Source organism: Protopterus annectens, chromosome 3.part1 (assembly GCF_019279795.1).
Source record: "Protopterus annectens isolate FY-2018-M chromosome 3.part1, PAN1.0, whole genome shotgun sequence".
NCBI lineage: Eukaryota > Metazoa > Chordata > Ceratodontiformes > Protopteridae > Protopterus > Protopterus annectens.
The window spans coordinates 1,270,087,931-1,270,110,882 of NC_056732.1; the positions used below are offsets into that span (position 1 = coordinate 1,270,087,931).

Consider the following 22,952-nt stretch of genomic DNA (forward strand, 5'->3'; position numbering starts at 1 on the left):
GAGAGACAGTCACCCAGACAGGCTGTACTGTGTGCTTGGTCCCTAGGATTCCTGCATACCTCTGATGCCCTTGATAATCAAGTTTCTTCATAAGGCAGCTTGTTGCAGAACAACTATTATCCTCATTGCCCCAAAATATGTGGTTCCCCTTTGTTTCATCTCATCTTTGTCACCCTGCTTGGGTGCTGGATCTGCTCCCGGATCTGATTTCCCATCCTGCAGGGATGCCTCTGCCCAACCCCTGCTCACTAAGATTGATTGCCTGTGCTGGTTTCTCTAATTTCAGTGATGGCCAAGAATCCCAAGCTCTCTGATAGTTGTACACATTCTCTCATCATCTCAGAAGCCTTCCAGTTGGAATATATGCATTAGTAAATGGAAACGTTTCACCATTTGAGCTTATATCCCTTTTTGGCCCCTTTGGATGACATCTTGGACTTTTTTTTTTAACTTTAATTTTTTTTTATTTGAAGAATGATATTTTTGTCAAACATTACATGAATTCAAAAATGAAAAACGTCTATACAATTCTTAAACCTATAAATATCAAAACATTATTTAACTGTATATATTGGCGTCTATACAGAAAAAACAATTAATACATTTAATTACATTATGAGGAATAATAAAGCAGTTCATAAATCTTTGTCCATTTTTTTCAAATATTTCCAATATTTTCATCCAAGAGTTATAAAGTGATGTAGGTCTGGTTGTTCTGTTCTTCGGTGTAGATATTTCCATATAACCAACTGTTGTAGATCGGTTTTTAAACTCCTTGAATGTGGGAGAAGTCATCCTTTTCCAATGTATGGTGATAATTTTGTGTGCTACTGCCATCAAGTGTCCATAGTAACTTGAAATCTTTTTTTGGTACACAGTCCAGGACAGGGGTGTTGAATAGAATCATTGATTTTGTTAATTGAAAAAAATAATTTATATTTTTCCAATACAAGGTAAGACATTTACAGTCATAAAAAATATGTTGCCAGATGGCACTTACTTTAGTTTGACATCTGCAGTATTTGTCTTCACTAGCAAAAAAATTGGCTAATTTATGTGTTGTGTAAAAACTTCTGTTTAAATATCTCCAAGTAAATAATTGCCAATATATTGACAAAGTTGATTGTTTTGATGATTTTAAAATCATCTTTTTCTCCTCTTCATTAGGAGAGTGATTGTTTATCTGTGTATAATCATCCCAGACTCTTGTTTTTTTTAATCAGTTTATAAATATTAGTCAGGTAACCATTGCCTTCATAAGGTTTATTTGTAATTATAATAAAATATGCGACAAATTCTGGAACAGTTTGTCTGTTACTTTCATTTTTTCAGTTCTGTTTATAAGGCATTGTCTTAGATTTTGTAAAAGTAGCCATGAATCTTTATTTATGTGATATTTGTTGATTATTTGCTCATTAGTTAATATTTTCTCTTGCTCTATCAGTTGATGCCAATAAATTATCATACCTTTCTTTAGTGTATTTATCTTTTGAATTTGAGATGTATCAAGAATAATAGGTGTAAAGGCTATTGGGAAGGTCAGAAAAAAACAAAGAATTAATATTTGGGACTTTATATATTTTTTAAATGTTGTTATGGTGCTATTTATATATTTTGATGGTAATTTATTATTTTTAATTTTCCCTATTAAGTGATTGTTAGTAGCCAGACTAGGGGTGATGGTATAATAGTTAAATATTCTTTTAAATGATTTTGGCTAAATTCCATATAAATCTGTTTGTATATTTACTTCCAAATAGGTATGGAATGGTTATTTAACCATAAAGTTATATTTTTAACAACATATGATGTAATATATGTCTCTGTATCTGGTAGATTAATTCCTCCTTCTTCCATGTTTGGTAGATGTTTATTTAAAGCAATTCAAGGTTTATTTGGGTACCATAAGAAGTTTAGTATTATTGTGTTGAATCTTTGGATGATATATTTGGGAGGAGGTAATGATAAACTTTGCATTAGATATAATACCTTGAGATTTAATGAGATATAATCTGTCTCCCATTGTAAATATATATTTGTTCCAGTTAGATATTGCATGCTCTACTTTATGTAATGTTTTTTTTTATAGTTAAGTATAAGTGAGTCTGTTAAGCCTTCAAACAAATCTATACCCAAGTATGTTATTTTGTTGTCCACTGCTATGAATTCAGAAATGTTATTGCTTATATGTTTCTTTTTGGTGTTGCGTGACATGATTTTTGTTTTGTTTTCATTTAAGTGTAAACTTGAGACACTTTGAAATTCTTTTATGTCCTTAAATAAAGCCTTTAAATATTAATTACTGTCTGAGAGGATTAGAAGTATGTCATCAGCAAATAGTTGTAGTTTAAGGTTCAAAGTTCTATTAATATATATTCCTTTAATGTTGTTGTTTGACCTAATTTGATTTGCAAATGTTTCTATTATTAGGGCAAATAGCAGTGGTGATAATGGACAACCTTGTTTAGTTCCCATTTTAATTTGTATAGGGCCTGATCTATATGACCCTAATTTAACATATGCTATAGATTCTTTATATAATGATTGAATGAGAGAGTGAAAGGTTGTGGGAAATTTATATTCATTTAAAACTAATGTTAGAAAGTTCCAGTTAACCAAATCAAAGGCTTTGTTAATGTCTAGAGAAATTGTGTTTAAATCAAAATGTATTTGTTTTGAATAATCTATTAATATTAAAATTCTTTTAAGGTTGTCATATGTGTTCCTTCCCTTAACAAAGCCTGTCTGGTCTTCATGGATTAACATGGGAATAAAATGCTTGATTCTGTCTGCATATATTGCCATGAACATTTTATAATCTATGTTTAATAATGATATTGGCCATATGATGAACATTGTTTCTCATCTTTGCCTGTTTTAATTATGGGGGATATCAAAGAATATTTCTAAGAGGGTGGGATAATTATATCTTGTTTAACTATGGTAAATACTTTCAGAGGTAAGGATATAGCCTGATTAGGTAGTAATTTATACATTTCGGGTAATATATTATCTGGGCCAGATGCCTTATTTACTTTAAGTTTTTTAATTTGTGATTTCAATTCCATCATGATAATTGATTTATTTATAACTTTTATTTGTTCTTGTGTTAACCTGGTAAGAATTTTATTTTCAGGATATTTTTCTGTATCGTTAGAGGGTATTTCTTGAGAGTTTAAAGAGTTATCAGAGTTGTATTGCAGTCTAAATGCTTCCAAAATACTATTTAGGTCTGTTACATTTTTCTTAGAATTAGGTATATATATATATTTCTTTAATTTGTTTGGATATAATTTTTTTTGTTTGTTCTGTTTGCTAATTGTTTCTGATGCTTTGGAATTAAAGTTTATCTTTTCTAGATTAATCATAATCTTATGATGCAAAATGTCTTCATATTTGCTATTGGTTTGTAATAGTTCCTGAACTAAGTCTACATTTCCTTTCTGACCTTCTAGTTTCAGTTTATCCGCTTTCTTTTGTAATTCTAATATATCTTTATTCCAGAATTTTCTTTTGTTAATGTACCAAGTTAATACCGTTCAATTATATATATATATATATATATATACACTTTTAGCGAATCCCAAATATATATTTCAGAGACGTCTTCTGTTATATTGAATTCAAGAAATGCTTTAATTTCATTTTCAAAGAATTCTTTAAATTCTGTTAATTTTGTGATGTAAGAAGGTATTCTTGTAATAGATTTTGTATCTGCATGCTTTAGTTCTAAGTCAAAAACTAGAGCGTTATGATCAGATAGTGTACAATTTATCATTTTAACTCTTTCAATTTTTGTTAAGTCATTGGATATGTATATCCTATCTCTTCTAGAGTTAGTCCTATGTCTGTGTGAGTAAAAGGAGTAAATTAATGAGTCTGAGTCAGCAATTCATTTATATCTTTTATGTTCATTGTGTCTGTGAATTTTAAGAGTGCCTTTGATATAGGTAGTTTTCTTCTTGCAGATTTTGAATCTGTGTCTTGTCATCTGTTATGCAATTAAAATCTCCTGCTATCACCAGGCTACCTTTAGCTAAATGGATTATTTCTTCAAAGTGATGCTTAACTGTTTCTAGTCCAAGGTCTGGTATCTAGTATAAATTTACTAAAGTATAGATTTTTATTATTCAGTTCCATAGATATGAGATAAAACATACCAGCTGTGTCACAATAGGTATTAATTATTCTGGGAGATATGATTTCATTATATATTAATATGGTTACTCTTCTTTTCTTTTGTTTATATTGAGAGCTTGCTAGTACTGTGTAAGTGTTGTTATTTATATTGTTTATATCAATGTCTAACAAGTGTGTCTCTTGTAAAAATACTGTTTGTGGTTTATGTAAGTTTATATATTTGAATAAACTTCTCCTATTACTATTATTCAAGCCATTGACATTTATAGATAAACATTTCATGTTTTATTTTATGTTTGATTTGTATGATAGTTTATGAAAGTAATTTTGATCCTTGGTTTTGCTTTATAAAAATGTTTTGATTCTTTCTTCATATATGTATTCTGTATATTTCCTGTAGACACCAAACCATTAGAACAAAAAAAAAGAATGAACTACTAAACGTATGATTTCAAACCGTATAATACAATCCTTAACACTATGAGGTAATATACCTCTTTGCCTGAGTAGTAGAACTACCCAGGCAAATCTTATCTTGTTTATCGTGTTTAGGTTAATCTCTCTTAACCTCAAAATCAGTATGATATTATTTACATACCTTAAAAGAATGATATAGTCAGCTAATAAATGAATATATGAAAAAATGTATTGAAGCATTGTTAACTACAGATCTAAAGTTCATAACATGCTTAATATAGTAATGATGCTCTTATTTTATGTATAAGATTTTCTAATCAGTATTTAAAAACCAGACATTCAAACTTAACGTTGAAAATAAAGTCAGCTTAATATCAGTAATACATTTCTAAATAAACATTTCCAGCTATACATATGTATAGAATATAATCAAAAGAACAACAAAAAGAAAAACAGAGCTTTACATATTCACCATATGGACCCTTAATAGTGAAATATTCCTATATACCCTGGTTTCTTTTTTTTTCCTTTAAAATATAAACTAGGTCCATAAAATTATAGTATGCATCCATATAATAAAAGTAAAAAAGCCTTAAATTCCCCTGCAGTTTGTATCATTGCATTTTGCTGGCAATTCAATAACAAATACAGATTTCAGTATGCCAAGTGCATATGTACCAATGAGAGACAAATTTCTATTTAATTGAAGTGTTTCTAAGTCATAGGTTTATGTATGTATAAAGGAAGGTTTGAAGTTCATTAGTATAATTACATAGTCAGACTTCAAATGCAACACAATTTTGTTTTAGTGTCTGGTGCTTATGCAAATACAATATAGTCAATGGGTGTGTGATAATGCAGATGTAATGTGTCTTGGATAATTATCTTTTTTTTCAAATGTGCGTGTTAAATTGCATCTTTCATGGTAAAAGAAGAGGTGTTCATACTGAGGAAAGTGACCATCAGCTGGTGAGATGGGGAGATAACATGAGATTGCTTGCTCATTTCTTAAGTCCCATTGCAAAACAAGCCAAGTGAGTTCAGTCACTTTTGGTTTAGGCATATAGAAAAGCTAAAAGAATTATACTACTGCCCTGAGGGCATATAAAATGGCTAGAGGAGTTATGCTACTGCCCAGGGGAATCAGTTCACCAAAATATATCTATGGGGGGGGGGGGTGCAAGATATAGGTCAGAAAATGGAGGTAAGGAAACAAGATCTAACAGACAAGCAGTACATATTGATTCCATATCCTGAAATGTGGCAGAATTTTCTTATCAGATTTTTTTTTATATTGGAAATCAAAATGTTTAAATGTTCAAAAAGCACTTCTACAGGACACTAAACTAAGGAAACAGAAAGGCACAAAAGTTGTAAGAAAAGGAATTAGCATACCCGGTGACATGCCATAATGTTGTTGGAGGGAGTAGAGGGTGATCATTTGGAGAGGTTATGTGTCAAAAAGGAACATACCAATAACCTGTTCAATTTGTCTAGAACATACAGACTGGTCTCTGTATGTGTTGTACAATAAATACATTTTATTATTATAGAAAAGTGGACTCTTCATCATACTGAGTCAGTATAGATTCCATGCTATTCACCTGCACTTGGTTTAGTTTCAATTAGCTTGATAAGTTCACAGTTGTCTGAGTTAAAGAAATACCTGATTGCTATTTCTGTGAAAATGTGCTGTCTATGAATGTATGACATAAAGGAAACATCATTGAATCAGCACTTTAAAAACTGTTAGATGCTTTGTTCTTCCACACGCCTCTGTCTGCATGGCAATACTACATGTGTTAAATTCGAAGCTGTGAGTTGATTTACCTTATACTTTTCTGCTGACGGCCTTGTGTATTACAGCAATAACAATGGGATTCTTACTTATGAATATCACTATAACAAGGTTATTTGTTACTGACTTTTGGAGTGTGATCAGTACAGTCCATGCATTACAACAGCAAAAATACTAATACACATTGTAACATTTTTATCATTGCTCATACAGGACCAAATAATTATGATGCAAATAAAAACCTGGCCAATATACACATATTCACTCATTATGAAGCATTTTCAAAGTATTGTCTAGTCTACATAACACTTCGAACTGCCCAGTCCTTAATCATCAGCAACCCAACATACTAATTAGCAGTAATGCATGTGGGCAGTGACAGGCAGTTGTGTTAATGCTGCCGATAAACCAAATTGCAATGGCCCCATAAATTATCCTGTATCGTTAAGGTAAGAAAGCACCTGGTGTCTGTTGTAAATAGTGATATAATTGGTTGAGTGCATTTTGCCAGCAGAATGTATAAAGAACAATCAGAAATTTGTTAATGATTAATTATAAGTATCACTATTTATTTATTGATGAAGCAACTTATAGTAAAATCGTTGAATGATAATGCATGTCTAAATGCTTGTTTCTGCAGTGATACAATATTTGGAGGAGCCTTATCTTTCTTCCAATGGTGACATGTAGTGATGAAATATACTAGTACTGCACTTCTAAGAGCACTATATAGTATTGCCTGTTATTACTGAAAGTTCCAAATTAATATTCAGATGAGATCTAAGATTCAGATTTGCCAAATGATGTACGCTGTGCAGACTGTCAGAAACTACATTGCTACAGCTTACAAAGTTGTAATTTTTTACTTAGGTGTAGTGTTCCTTGTGCTGGGTATAACTAAGCGTGCATGCAGGGGGACACCCCAGGATGAAAGGTATGCAAGGAACAGTTGCTTCCCACATGAAATAATTCTGTTTACAAAGTTTACTTTTTACTGTGTGCCTTCTGTGAAATGGTAGTCAGTGAATGAGTTTGTTTTCAACCTCAGACTGTGAATTGCAATTAAAAATTATAGCTAAGATAAATATAAAGAAATATAGTAAAGACTGTAAAGGGGAGACACAGTACTGTTGCTTTAAGAAGGAAGCGTACTTCCGTGTTCTGGGTCTCTGCTCTATGAGGCTTTGATTGCAGACTTTCAAGAGACGACGTACGCAAGGAGGGAACGGTCGCAGAATGGGATCAGCTTTCCTGATGTGGATAATGTATCAAATTTGATGTAATCATCTCGAGGACCAGGCGGGAAGGAAAGTATGATTTTTCCTCTCTTTTGATTAAGGTAATGTGCACGCGGCTGGTAGTGTATTACCTGCTGTTAGTGTAAAAATGTAGATGTATCTGTTTTCTATGTCAGCTACATATTACAGCAAACCACTACACAAACGGAAAAAGTAAATTAATCACTCCTAAACATATTTTGTTTTAGTTCAAAGTTTGTAATACTTATAATGAAACATGCAATATATCATGGCACATAACAATAAATTTTGAACTGTATGATGGCTGTATTAGTTAATTTTATCAAAAGCTTAACCAAACATTTATAATTCAGTGAAATTACTCCTGTGGTATTTTGGGGATGTAATAATATTCATTATTAAAGCAATAGTTGTTGGTCGTTTCTGTAGCTCATCCAATTAAATTAAAGGGTGCAGATCTGAACATTTAGTTTAAGACTGTATCTAGTAAAGAACTTCAAACAGTTTTTACAATTAATTTAATCTATCAATTAAAAGCTTGTCAAGCATTTGTATGTCAGTGGATGATCGTATAAGGACTTTTCTATTTGTTGATGTTTTACATGTTGACTATATGGAAATCTCTAAATGTTGATGTATAAACGAAATAGAAATTAATTAGAAAAATTATTATAGAAATGAATTTGTTCCATTTTTAAATAAATCTAATAGTATATAATAAATAATTGTAAAAGGGTACCTGTTTCAAGTTGGTTTGAAAACAAGAAGAATTTTTGTTGCTTCTGTATCATTGTTTAAACATTAACAATATACAGTGTATAAATGCTTATTTGTCCTTCAATTTTTTTTTCTTTTGTTAACAGTCTTCCAGTTGTGGGCTTCTGCATTTCTTTTGGGTGTACTGTTTCTCCATTCCATAGATTCTTCTTGTGTTAAGATGTTGTTGTTAGAAAGGTATTTTATTGCTGAGTCCAATGTTTCAAATATTTTTATTCCCTCTGGCAAGAAGATTCTCAGTCTTGCTGGAAACAAAGGATGAGTTTTCAATTGTTTCTTTTTTAGTAGTTTTATTACTGGTAGGAATTATTTTCTTTTCGAAAACACTTTTACAGAATAGTCCTTGTCAAATCTGATTAGAGCATCTTTATATTTGATGGGTGAATTTGCCGAGGCATTTCTTGGGATAAGATCTTTGTCTTGAGAAGAAAAAAGTCTCAGGATCTTGGCTTATTTTTGATTGAAGAGGTATTTCCAGAGGTTGTTAATGATCTGTGTGCATGTTCTATGCTATAAAAAGGGCTTCAGGTAATTTCACTATATCTGGTATCCAGGTGGTGAGAATGTTTATTATGTTGTCCCCTTCCATTTTCTCTGGTAAACCATATATCCAGATGTTATTTCTTCTTGTTTGATTTTCCATATCATCAAGTTTTTCTATTAAGTAAGTATTCTGCTGTAATAAAAATTCTGTTTGATGTTCCTCTATTAGTAGTCTTCAGTCAATGTCATTTAATGACTGTTCCATAAGTGAAATTTGCCCTTTCTGTTGTGTAAACATTTCCTGAAGTTGTTCAAGTTGCTGTGAGCATTTTTTCTTGAAAGTATCTATTTTGTTATCCATTTTATCAATTTTGATTGTGAGTTCCTGTATAATTAGAATTAAGTGAATGTAGTTCCTTTTTTATGGTAGTCCTGAGCTGAATTCTTAAGATGACTCATGTTGTGTAGCTGATTGTAGTGTTGTTCTTTCAGCAGTTAATTTGACAAGAATAATCCAAAGATAGTCAATGAAATTTCTTCTGTAGATGCTCCAAGGTAATACAAAGTTGTTAGTAATAGAAATTTCCTGAAATTACTACTTATTTCATAAAATTCCGGTCAGGAATAGTAATGACGTAAGAGAGCTGAGAGAAAGTGCTGTTACCAGATCAGCATCTTGGCCATGCTCCCCCCCTGCCCATCTTGGACTTTTTGACTGATCACTTTTATACTGGGTTGAGTTATTCTACCGTTAAGGTGTACAGTTAGCTGTTATTTCCATTTCCACTTTAGCAGAGAAAATACACTTTTGGTACTTTTTTGTTGCAGTCACCTATTGAAGGTCCAGTACCCACATGGGATCTTCCACTGATGCTTCAAGTGCTTGCTTGCCCTCCTTTTGAACCTTTAGCTATGATATACTTGAAGTTGTTGTCTTGGAAGACCCTCTCTCTGATTACTGTAACCTTCACCAGAAGGGTAGCTGAGCTGCAAGCATTAACCTCTATTCCTCCTTACTTGATTTTTCATAAGAACTTAATCTTATGTCAAATCCCTCCTTTTGCCCAAGGTCAGCTTGGAGTGTAATTTGTACCAACCTATTCACTTGTCAGTCTTCTTTCTGAATTTCATTAACAAGGGAGAGTATTTGCTTCATTGTTAGGATGTGCATAGACAACTCGTGTTTTACTTGGACAGAACAAAATGTTTTAGGTAATCTGACCAGCTCTTTGTTTACTTTTCTAAGTCAACCCTATCCAAATGACTATCCAACTGTATTTCATTTGTGTACTCTGAGAGGGATGCCATTACTTCTAAGGTTTAGAGGTAATTTTACTAGAGGAGTAGCTACTTCAACTGCCTTTTTCTCGAAAGCTTCTATTGATGACATTCCTGATGCTGCTGCCTGTTCCAGTGCTCATACTTTTGTTTCCCGTTACAAGTTGGATGTTCAGTCTAGGTCAAGATCTTTATTTTGTTCCACCATTTTGTAGAATGTTCTCTTCTAAGGTCTCCTGGGGTTTTCTCTGGCTGGGAACTCTCCCACAGGTTGAAGCAGGACAGAAATCACATTAGATATGGAAGTTATTGGCATGGTGATTAGCTGAGTGCTCTTGACTGGTGGCCTGGCCTATGCATCACCCAGCATGAGTCCTTGTCTCTCCCATTCCACTATCATCATGTAGTAGTAAGATTTGATAGTTTGTCTTAATCAGTGACAAACTCGATCTGAGGAGGGAAGGTGAGTGCAGAGTACTGTGGGTAGAGAAGACTCTAAAATGGCAGGCTTAGGATCAGAGTTTGATCCGATAACCCACATTTGAACCAGAGAGAAGAGGACAACACAAATCTATTGTTATGGTAAGTACATAACTTACTTTTCCTTATGATATATTAGAAACCATGAGTGTAGACAGAAGTTTCCTTTTTATGACAGTCTCATATTTTTGCCCCTGTTCCTATACTACTTTGCTTTAATGATTATGAGCAGTCATTTTTAGTAACTCTGTTTTTCAGCATAAAATAAGTGCTTCCATGTACATTAATGCTTGAAAGCATTCCTTTGTTGAAAAATTAAGATTTTTATAGAAAGAAAAGAGTTTAAAAACTCCTGTTAAAGTTTAATTGAGCCACCTCAAATTGTCCTGCATTAAAAGAATGTGCAAGCAGTGTGTAATTATCTCATTGTTTGGAAGAGAGGTAGTTGGGTTTAATTATAAGGCATAAAAGATTGGGAAGCAAATTAATTGCCAATGTGTTCATTTTTTTTTTTGGTCAAACTCTTAATTTAGCAGGTTGGCAAATAATTTGCTTTGCAACCATTTATGCCTTACAATTAATTACATCTTTGCTTGGGCAAGAGTTTATGTAGAGCCAGCACACTGGGCAATGACAGGTGGCTCAGTTAAGCTTCTGCAGTCAGCAGGTGTTTTAAAAACATGTCTTTTTTACCCTTTTATTTGTTAAAAAAATTTTTTTTCAACTGAAGTGTTCCCATGCATGAAGGGGCATACAAACACCATTTTGTTGAAAAAAATGAAGTTTTGTGCCAGAAAGGATCACAGACCTTTGCTCGTAGTCTGTAACATGCACATCTGCTCAAATGTTGTCCTCTGTCGTTTTTCACATCTTTTCCTCTGCACCTATAAAAAATGCTGGTTTTGGATGAGCAATCAGATTTATAACCAGGCAGTGTACATATGTATTTAGGCACCAGTTTAGATAATTGTAGACATTTTAGTTTGGGCTTTGCATCCGAAAAAGAATGTGCTCACTTGAGTATGAGTATGCCTTGACTATACTGTTGTTATAAACCTTTTTACTGCTAAAATAACTTGAAAGTGTAAACTTTAGGCAAGATCAAGACTTGTGCATTGCCCTATGGTACGTCACAAGATGGCACATCTACTGGATGACTTTAAAATCATTTGTAGCTTCAGTCAGAAATCAGATATTAAAAACAATCTCAAGACGCACTAGACTCCTGTAAATTAGATGACAGCCAAGTTTCTAGGTAGACAGAAGTGTCTGATTTGTTTTTTAATTTATGCTGTTTGCCAGAACCATAGCCAGGCTATCTAGCACATGGCACAAGTCTCTGATCTGGTGCCCCTCTACTCTAAGTTGAAGACCAAAAAGAAAAAAAAGGAAGAAAGAAAAGTCCTCTGTCCTAGTTGATGACCATCTTCTGTACCAAACCAGTTACTACAAACAAGTGTAACTAGTGGTTTATTACAATTGCAGTACCACATGAAGAACTTCAGCTGTAGATATAAGTACAGTATTAGCATTTAGTGTGAATGCCGATCACACACCTAATATCTTACGGCCAGGACAGCTGCCCACCTTGTTCTACCCTAACTATGCCATAGCTGTTTGCAAGGCCTGACACAGCAAAATGATTAAGGTCATTACCTCACAGTCATAATGGGTGTGATCCTGATCTCCAGTCACTGTATGTACGGAGTTAAAATGTTCTCCCCATTGGATTCCTTCCAAAAATATATCTGTACTGAGTTTAAGCCTAACCATTCTAGATTTCAATTGAACATGGGAGGTACTACACTTTTTTCCCATTTAACATGAGGCTGTTTTCATTACACCAGCTATATGCATATCCAGTAACATAGCTAGGGCAGGGGGGAAGGGGGCAATTGCCAGGGTGCAAAGTGTTGGGGATGGGCTTGATCTGCCGATCATTCTTTAATGCATACCAGCTTTTAAAAACTGGTATTGCATGTGACGTCCCCTCTCTGGGCAAGTAATCAAGGAGTCTGAATCCTCACCACTGGTCAGCAGTGAGGGATGTTCACTTGGAACAAAAATAGCTGCACACAGTATTTTCAGATGCATCTCTACACCAAGCACAATTTCTCTTAAGAGCACACAGGGAACACACTCAGTCTGGAATCTGGGTTTCTCTCTCTCTCTCCAGGACCCAAATAAGACTGTCCACTGGCACAGGTATAGAGCTGAGTCCTCAGCCGAGTATCCTAGGCCAAGTCCTCCACCACCCTCTCTCTGAAACCAGTGCTCCATGTTTCTGCTCCAAGTAGCTGATACACACACTCTTTTCAGATTTGATTTTCACACACACACACGGCTGGGAAAGGCTGTCACAAATCTACTAGCTATGCCCCTCTGCCCAGACTATAAGGTAGTTACTGCCACCAGGACATTTCCAAAGCCAGCTACTTTAAGGCTCTTACAAGGATACCCAACTATACTGAGTGAAAGTAATATTAATGCAAATGGTAGTGTTTGACCAATGCAATAAGGCTTTCAGGAATGGCCCCAGTGTCACCAAATTAATATAAGTACTCTCAAAGGTTAAAATATTCTCTAAAAGACCAGCCACAATGAAAAGTTTAAATACATTTAACAATAGATAATAAAAGAACATGAAAATACTAAATATCTATTTACAATAAACACCATAGTTTTCAATCACAGGAAATATTAAAATATCACAGATGAATATTTATTAATTTATTTGCATTTGTTTACTGGGATGGTCCACCTGGGCCAGAAGTACCCATTTTCAGTGGAGTCCCGGGGAGAAAAGCTCCACATATAAGGCATGTGACATGCAAGCTTTGGCCAGCTGAGATCTAGCTGTATTCAACTAGACATATAAGAGAATTTAAGTACCTTTTATCAGCACTTTTTTCAAATAATACAGAATTTTAATTGATTTGTGTTGCATTGAATATTAACTGAACTGGACTTTTTGACTCTGTTTTTTCAGTTAGTTCCCCACACACCCTCCCTGGTTTTGTTTTGGTGTTAATCTTGGTGGCTTTGAAATTGCCCGCCCCTCTTGTAAATTTGTGTTTGGATACTCCTTCTGGGCCCATCTCATTTGCTCACTCAACTGGGTGCAGTGAGAGCATATTCTGATTTCAGGCACTCCTACTGTGTACAAAGAGAGCATCTGGGAAAGAAAAAAAAATAAGGTTGTTTCCTGCCTTTCCTGTAGGTGGTCTAGACTGTTTGTAGGCTTTTAAGCCCCCAAGCATTTCTGTGTTGGAGGGAAGCCTTCTAGCTTAATTTTGTTTCTTAGAACTAGCCAGTTTTCTAGTTTTAGCACTCAGATCTGTTTCTTTGAACTCAGCACTTGTTCAGAACTCGTGAGCACTAAATAAGCTGGAAATTACTACAGCACTCAACTTTCTTCACTTGTCTAGAGGAAAGCAGTTTTTAGTACTTAATAAACACCTATCCAGGCATGTCTAAGGGTCAGCTCCCGGTGATTTCTCCTGTCTACCTGATGAATCTGGGCATCTTGGGGCAATGCAGCAATTGCCTCATGTGCACAGACAACCCTCTCCTCCTACCACCCAACACTGCAACCTGTGAGAGATGTACTTGTATAGCCAAACTGGAAGCAAAGCTCTCTTCACCCAAGACTGGACTAGATAGTCAAGAGGAGAAGGTAAACACTTGCACCACACCACACTCATCACATAGTCCATCAAAACCTACACCACCAAAACACACACACAGAAACACAAAACACACACCTACATTCACGGAGGCTCTCAATAAAAATCTGCTCAAGCATCAGGGACCTCCAAAGCAGAAACGCAAGCAAACTCCACCCACCAACACAACCCAAATGACACACAGCCCACAGACTCAGTGTGCCACTCAACCACAGCCCATAAGGCATAACGTACCCAACACTCTAGTCATAGGTGACTCTATAGTCAGACACATTGATGTTCCACTCACCAGGCTAAACAAGGAGAAAGTTACTGTCAGCTGCCTCAGGTGTCAGGATCCGCCACATAACACACGCACTCAGGTCACTCCACAACAAGTACAAATATGACCCTGTCATTGTCCATGTTGGTGTGAATGACCCGAGACATACCTTCCTGGACTACATGAAAAGAGACATGGAGGAGCTCTCCGATCTTGTAGCCCAGGCAGGTATGACCCTAGCCCTGAGTAGCACCCTGCCATCACCCAGAATGATACCGCAGTACAAGGACAAAATGATTGACTTCAACAATTAGCTAAGTTTCTGGTGTCATTCTAAGGGGATCCAGTATTTGTCTGCCTGGGACGACATGATTGAAAGACCACAATGCTTTGCCAGATATGGCCTGCACCTGTCACCCTTGGGATCCCGGATACTGGCTAAGGCTCTTGCCACCCCTGTAGTGCCTTTTTTAGGCAAGGTTCAAATGACAAATTCACCACCATAACAGGTACAAGCAAGCAAAATCTGAAGGTAATGCTACTCAATGCTAGAAGTCTAAATCTCAAAATGCACTCACTCGAGGCACTCCTTAAAATGGAGAACATCGACATCTGTGCAGTGACAGAGACCTGGTTCAAAGCTCCAGAGAGCACCCCTGCATTACCAGGCTATAATTCATACCACACCTTACGGCCACCTAACCCGGAACGAAGCACTAAAGGTGGAGGCGTGTCCATATTCATTAAGGATATCCACACCTCCAGCCTAGTTGCACAGCATAATGCACACGAGATTATCTAAGTGCAACTAACTCTGGGCAAGACCGCAATCCATATTGTAGCTTGCTACAGACCCCCCATCATGCCCCAGGGTTCCCACTCCTCATTTCTTAATACACTGGAAAGTATTAGAGTACAACCCAACACCCTAATAATGGGTGATTTCAACTACCTCACCATTAACTGGGAAGACTACTCCTGTACCAACTCTTTTGCTCAACATTTTCTGGAATTCATAAATTCCAATGCCTTGGATCAAGTTATTAACACCCCCACCAGGGGCAGCAATATCCTAGACCCGGTCATTACCAACATGGGCAACCGGTGTTCCACACCAGCAGTTAATTCCTCGGTGGTCAGATCCGACCACAAGCTAATCACCCTAGACATCCACATCCCACCCCCACCCCCCAGTTAGGGAAACCACCATAAAAAACTTTTCCAAAGCCAACTTCACGCTTCTTAAGACAGAAGTGGCAAACTTCATGACACCCATGCAGACGGACAATAGAGGTATGACTGCTGAATCCTACACAAATGCACTTTATAAGCACTTACACGAGTGCATGGATCATGCTATTCCTAACAGAACCAAGATGATGCTATGCTCCAAAACAGGAAGCCAATCTGGTGGTCCTCTGCCATAAACAAACTTTACAACAGAAGAATGAAACTGTTGCAAAAAAGAGTAAAATCCCATGACTGGAGGAACTCCCTGGTCAACCTCAGTAAGAAGCTGAGATCTCTCATAAAATCCTCCAAAGCTAGTTACGAAAACAAAATTGCCACTGACTCTTAAAGACAACCACAAAGCATTCTATATCTATATCAAGAATCTCAATGGCAACACTCAGATCTGCTCCAAGTTACAGCACAATGGCACTAAATATACAGAACTAACTGATATTGCAAACATCCTGGCAGATAGGTTCAGTGCTAACTTTACCCCCCTCTCACCCCCTAGAGGGCCCATCTCTATACCAGAAGAATGCAAAGTTCCTGTAATCATGGCTGCACAGGTAAAAAACACACTCTCCAAAGCCAAGAACACAGCATCCATGGGACCTGACAATATCCCAGGCTGCGTTCTACACGAACTACAGAATGAACTGGCACCCTACCTAAGTACCATGTTCAGTCATAGCCTCACCTCAGGCTTTGTGCCCACTGAATGGTGCATCATGATGGTTATCCCACTCCACAAAGAGGGAGCCACAACGGACCCCAGGAACTACTGCCCCATTAGCCTGACAAGTCTGGTCTGCAAGGTAATGGAACGCGTCATGGTATGTACCTCACAAGACATCTACAACAACTGGAAAGGCCACAGGAATACCTCACAAAGAGGATTACTGGCCTCAAAGAGATGCCCTACGCAGACCGTCTCAAAAAACTCCAGCTTTACTCCATCGCATATCGCCTACTCAGAGGCAATCTCTGCCCAACATACAAAGCTATGTCAAACCCGGAGCTGTTGGACATGCTCCACTTAAAGAAATCCCAATCCCTCTGAGCTACACGCTCTAGGGACATAAATCTTGTCACCACAATAAACAGAACATGCTGGAGGGATAGATTCCTGTCCCAGAGACTTCACATACTCTGGAACAGACTACCTATGTATGTCAAACAGAGCTCCTCATTAGCACTCTTCAAGAAAAATCTTGATGATTGGATGGGAAATAGGAAATTCACCCCAGGGATCACTTCTGTGGCTCTGCTCGACAGGGGCACAGGAAAATAATTTTCTTGGGTGGCAAATGCCAGGGTACCTTTTTGGCTAGGCTTATATAGGCCCTAGGGCTAATAGCCTAGTACCTACCTATGAACCCATGAAAAATACAGAATTTAAATTAATAAAGACAGTACATATTATTGGCAAGGGTGGCTGCGGTGGTGCAGCGGTTAGCATTGCCGCCTCACAGCAAGAGGTTCTCTGGTTCGATCCTCTTCTGCGGTGCCTTCTGTGCGGAGTCTGCATGACCTCCCTGTGGGCATGTGGGTTTCCTCCGGGTGCTCTGGTTTCCTCCCCCATCCCAAATATATGCTGTAGGTGGATTGGACACTATAAATTGGGCCTACGTATGAGTGTGTGCATGTGTTTGCCTTCTGTAGAAGGTTGGGCGCCGGGCTGGCAACTTGACACTGTAAATCTCTACTGCCAGTCATGAGCAAACAGGTGATTCGCTGTGGTGACCCCTAACCGGGAAAAAGCCGGAAGAAGAAGTAGTACATATTATTAGCAGTTTATACAACAGTACTTTCTCAAATCAGAGATATTATACAAGCAATACAGAGTATATACATGAGAACATTTCATATGAGTAGTTTTCAGCTAGCAAAATTTATAATAGGACACTTCATGCAGTGGGTGCAAAGCAGATATGGGAATTAATTAGAGACTAGGTACTTAAACTTTTCACACATTTAGGAGGTGTAATAGCTGAGTGATAGGCCATATGAGTCCTGTTGCAGAATAGATTCACACAGATACAGAAAAAGAGTACTTAACTAATCTCACTATATTTTCCTGACTGATCTAAAGAATTACTATTCCCTGGTTTCTTACTAAAGCAAGGCATTATGAAGTAGGTGAGTGATCCTTCTATGTCATGTTTCAAAAACATGCTATTCAGAGACTTCTGTCTCATCTGGTATTAAAACATCATTTCAGTGTTGGATTACAGAATGACATCACCTATATCTGTTCATCGGACTTCTGGTTCCCATACCACCCCCTTTGCTAGAAATTGGACAAGAATCTCACACATATGTGTTACCATACACAGGTATATCTTTGCTAAGATGTGTTACAGCATCTGGAAGCCATAAAACCATTTCAGTAATTCCAAACTTCCAGGGTAGCAATTAATTCACTGTAAAGGACAATACAGCAGACTTCCTAGTCCTTGTTTTTACAGACATTTTGTCTGTGGCTGCAATCAGAACTGTAAGGTACAATCTTTATGGCCTTCCAGGTAATTTAATTTCAGACTATTTTTAAAAGTTAGTTGGACTGAGATTAACCTCCACTCTTCCAGTATCCTTTGTTACAATATTAATTTCAACAGTTATAATACAGTCTGCAGTACACTTCCAAAAACGAAAATGACGAAAACAAGCTAGAGCAGGAAACTGACAAACAATTTAATATGAGCGCTTTTGGAAAAAACAATGCTTCTCCTTCTTCAGATAAATGAGATGTGAACTAAAGTGTGATTTTATAACTATTCTCATCATGATTAATTAATTAAACTGTCATGTGATTCTAAAAATTCCATATATAATCAAATAACAAAAATTACATATAAAACCTGACAATGACTGTTTTTCTTATAAACACATTAACCCTGCAATGCAACATAAACATTAAAGATAATAAAAACAATAAAATTATTGAAACATTGGATGCAGCTATTAAAGGGACTTACTGAGAATCATGAAACCCATTATATATATCTTAAAATTGTTAAAACTCAAGAAATATATATATATTAAAAAATATTAAAAAATATATATATTAACATTCGTTTAACAAACTATCTCTTCAAGGCTAAGAGTTTAAGGACACACTTAACGGAAATATATTCGTTAAGACCTGGGCAGATATATGCTGCAGTTCGAATTTGCCAGCGTAATTCATTTATTTCTAAATTAATCTGACATGGGCCACCTAATTCGTCCTGCAGAACTTGCTGGAGTATAGTAAATTTAAAATAATGTTCAGGAAAATCGTGTATATGCTTAGTTAGTGCATTGGTCAAATCTTTTTTACCAATCGCATATTGACGTTCATAAATGCGTTGTTTTATTTTTCTTTCTGTCTTGCCAGTGTAGAACGCGGAACAAACCTGGCAACAAGCAGAATAAACTACTGCTTTAGTGTTGCAAGTATATCTATTTTGAACTTTATAAATTTTGTCCCTAATTTTAAGTTGGTGAGATGTATTTAAATATCTACATTGATGGAAGCACCACATCTGAACATACCCACTTTATTATTAACTGTGGGTTTAGTTGATGAATACAATAATTCTTTTAAATTAGGACCCCGTCTGTAAGTGATTTTTGGTTGGTTACTTAGCAGTTTATTTAAGATACTATCTTCCTTAAGTAAAGCCCAATTTTGATTAAGTATCTCTCTAATACCGATATGGTCTAAAGTATATGTACACAAGAAACTCTCTGTATAACTAGTAAGACCAATATCGGAAGGATTTTCATTTTCATTTCTAAAAGAAGGATGGTGAACTAAATTATCACCATCTAATAAAGGCTTAAAATGTCCTATTTGTCTTTTAGTAGTGACTTCTGCTGAAATATTTAAGAGCAAAAACATGGGATATCCCCTATTAGAAAACATTTTAACTAAAAATTAATTTTCCTCCATATAATCTAGTTCATCAGAAATCCTTCTAGCTGCCCTGACCATTTGTCCCTTTACCACCGCTCTCTTTTGGTGGTAGGGATGGCAGCTAGAAAAATGGAGGAAAGAATTAGAATATGTAGGCTTCCTATAAATGGTGCTTTTAAACCTACTATTAAAAAAATCTTTATGTAAATGGATATCAAGAAAATTAATAGTATCACTTTGCAAATTAAATGTGAATTCTAGGAAGTTTGTTAAAGATGTAATATTATCAATAAATTCAGGGACAAATTCACTGGGGCCGTTCCATAATAAAAACATGTCATCCTGGTAACGAGTATACCAGGCGACATGTTTTTTAAGCAATGCATTAGTAAACAATATTGTTTTTTCCCAGTGTGCCATGATACAATTTTTATTTTTTTCTGCTTATTTCAGGATGAAGATATTGGGATTTCTGATGGAAAATTGATGAATAAAAAATACTTCAACTGTCCACCGACACGTGGAATTTTTGTAAATCTGAGTTCCTGTCTTCCAGACAGTCGGTTTAAAATGCATGCAGAAGAATTGGAAGAAACTGGTAAGATGTGCAGTTGCTTGTAAAATGCCAGCCTAAGTTTTTTTTTTCTCAATAGGTACCAAAATGTTTATAAGTGAAAAGTAGTATCATGGTTCACTGTCTTGGTGGATTGTTTCTTCTGGATGAAAGATGAAAGGTTTCTTGCTCTCTTTCTGTCCTCTTTGTGATTACTCAATAAGAACCTTTAGATGACATGTTATTCATAAATTTCCTGGCAAGCAGAAGAGGTTTGATTTGTTTGCAAGACTTGCTCAAACCACACAGAAGCAACCCTGCAGCCAGACCAGTGTCTTCCCTTCTGCTGAAGCAGTTTCATTGAGTTTCTCAGCTTATTTTGTCTGTTAGTCAGTAGCGGCTCGTGATATCAAACTGCAGGACTGCAGCCCCCTACCCCCCCCCCAGCTGTGACCCACAATGGTACAGTCCTACAGTCTTCCAAATCCTCCATTCAAAGTGAATCCGGACTGCTGCCTTACCAGTCCGGATTCAGGAAAAAAGAAGCAGACTGCTGATTCCCCAGAAGTCTATGCGGTGCTAACTGCATAGACCGGAAGGAGATTGGACTGCAGAGTCAGCAGTCATGGACCACGCCAGGAAAGAGCAGTGAAACCGGAACTATGCATTCTGGCATGAATGCGAGCGTTTGAGTCTTGCTGTGGATTCCTTAGCTTTAGCTAACTGTTCGTTTGCGAACACAGGATGAGAAAGTTCGTATTGCTGTGGATTACTTAGCTTTAGCACACAGGATGAGAAAGCTGTTGCAGGTATGTGTATTACATAGCTTCAACTAACTGTTCATTCAGGATGGGAAAGCTGCTGCAGGAGATTGGATTTGGCAGGTACGAGATAGTGCGTGTGACTGTGTGTGTGTAAAATGCCCCACAGACCTCTCCACCGTACCAAATTCCTTTGCATTTCATGGTTTTGAGGGCAAAATAGTGGGGTGCCACGAACTCCCGAATGGCCCCCTTCGAATCCCGTTTTTTTTACATATAGACAGAGAGCAGGGTACTTGGGGAAAACTAAGAGAGATGTGTTTAGGCAGTGTTGAGTGCAGGGACATAGGAAGCATATGCTCAACTGTTTACACTATAGTGTACATGTAGTTAGCCAAAGGGTTAGAAAATGTAGTAAAACATAAATCTAAAAAAAAAAAAAAAAAAAAAGTCTTAAAGTCTAATCTCATTGACCTTCTCCTCCCAAGGTAACTGCTTCTAAAATCACAAGAAGTACTAAATGGCTGATGAAACTCCTTATTCCCACTGCTCAGAAGCATAATTAACACTTCTGTTTAAGTAAAAAAGCCGTAACCTATTATTTCCAGTCAGTGCATGCTGCTTGGGGGGAGGGGGGCTGTTTACCAATTAGTTACCTCATTTCTTGTGGTGTAAGGTTGTGGGGGAGGGAAGTGAGCAAAACACAGACAAGACTTGGAGGTTTGTAACAGTCCGTTTTCAATTGGCTGCATCCATATCCGCGGGTTCCTTTAAGTTTATCTTAAATAGTTTTTCAGTTGCCACAAAATAGTCTCCTTGCTTCTTTCTGATTTTTAACTGGTGTACGTTTGAACAGTAATGACTGAGAGTTGCCTGAAGTGACCTAAATTCTTCTAATACAGGCATCACAGCATGTTATTTTCAGTTCTGGGTTCGTTAACGGTAACGGTTATTTAGTTTTTTTTTTTTTTTCAAAAACGTATGGTAAGCAAACTAAGGTAAGTAACTTATCTGAAAAGGTCATACAGAGATATGAACAGTTTAACCATTTTATCTTTGTGTTAAATGAATTAGTTAGGTGACCTCTTTAATAGAAGAAATTGCACTGACTGTCCGTTTTATGTCTGAGCATTTCTTGCTGCTACTTGTTTTAAATGGATATGTACCAGCATCATTGTGTTTCTGCCTGGTTTGTTTTTATTGCATTCAAACATACAGCTCTTTTTTATATACTTCCTATTCACACCTCATTATGGCATCCATTAATTTGTTTGAGGCTGTCCTCCTTAACTAAGTGACTTGCCCATTAATAACAGCAAGTATTTGAAAATGAAAGGTGTACTTGTAACTCAATGGCAGTAAAATTGTTAAGCTATAGTGCCTTGCAGCCGGCAGTGATATTTGCATTGTAATTGCACACATTGATAGAGATTCAGTATTATTTATATTTCTAACTTACAGTTAAGCATATTTTTATTTATATTTCTAACTTACAGTTAAGCATATTTTTCATATGTCTGTAAAATCACAATAAACAAACACAACACTCAGAGGTGGGTGCCTTGCTATCATGTGAAAGTTTGTTTGACTAACAAGTGTTCTGACTGAGAATACATGGCCAGTTTTTAGACAGTGAAACTTTACAGAAGATGTATGATGCTTGATGTCATTGTTATATATTACAGTAATGACATGAAGAACAGTTATCACTGTAAGAAAGATTTCTTACTGATGCTATATTAAACTATTATAATGTTTGTTGCTCACAAAAGGTATTTGGGCTTGTCTTGTGTAAACTAGACTTTGTTTTAGAAAATGCTGTGGAATGTATTGATGTGTATAAGCTGCTAGAAGTGTGGTGATGTTCCGCAGCACAGAAGTGTTCATGGATTATGTGGAAGCTGCTGACTGTTACACTAAGAAG

At 36.3% G+C, this 22,952-nt stretch overlaps 1 protein-coding gene across 2 annotated transcripts in view; it reads left to right on the forward strand.

Moving 5' to 3' along the window:
• The window catches only part of LOC122798413 (ubiquitin carboxyl-terminal hydrolase CYLD-like), a 1,245,230-nt gene that overhangs the window by 676,781 nt on the left and 545,497 nt on the right, over positions 1 to 22,952 (forward strand). For both annotated transcript variants that reach the window (XM_044067332.1, XM_044067333.1), the window contains one exon: positions 20,168 to 20,312. In XM_044067332.1, the coding sequence (XP_043923267.1) occupies positions 20,168 to 20,312 (145 nt within the window). The remainder of the gene's footprint in view (positions 1 to 20,167; positions 20,313 to 22,952) is intronic.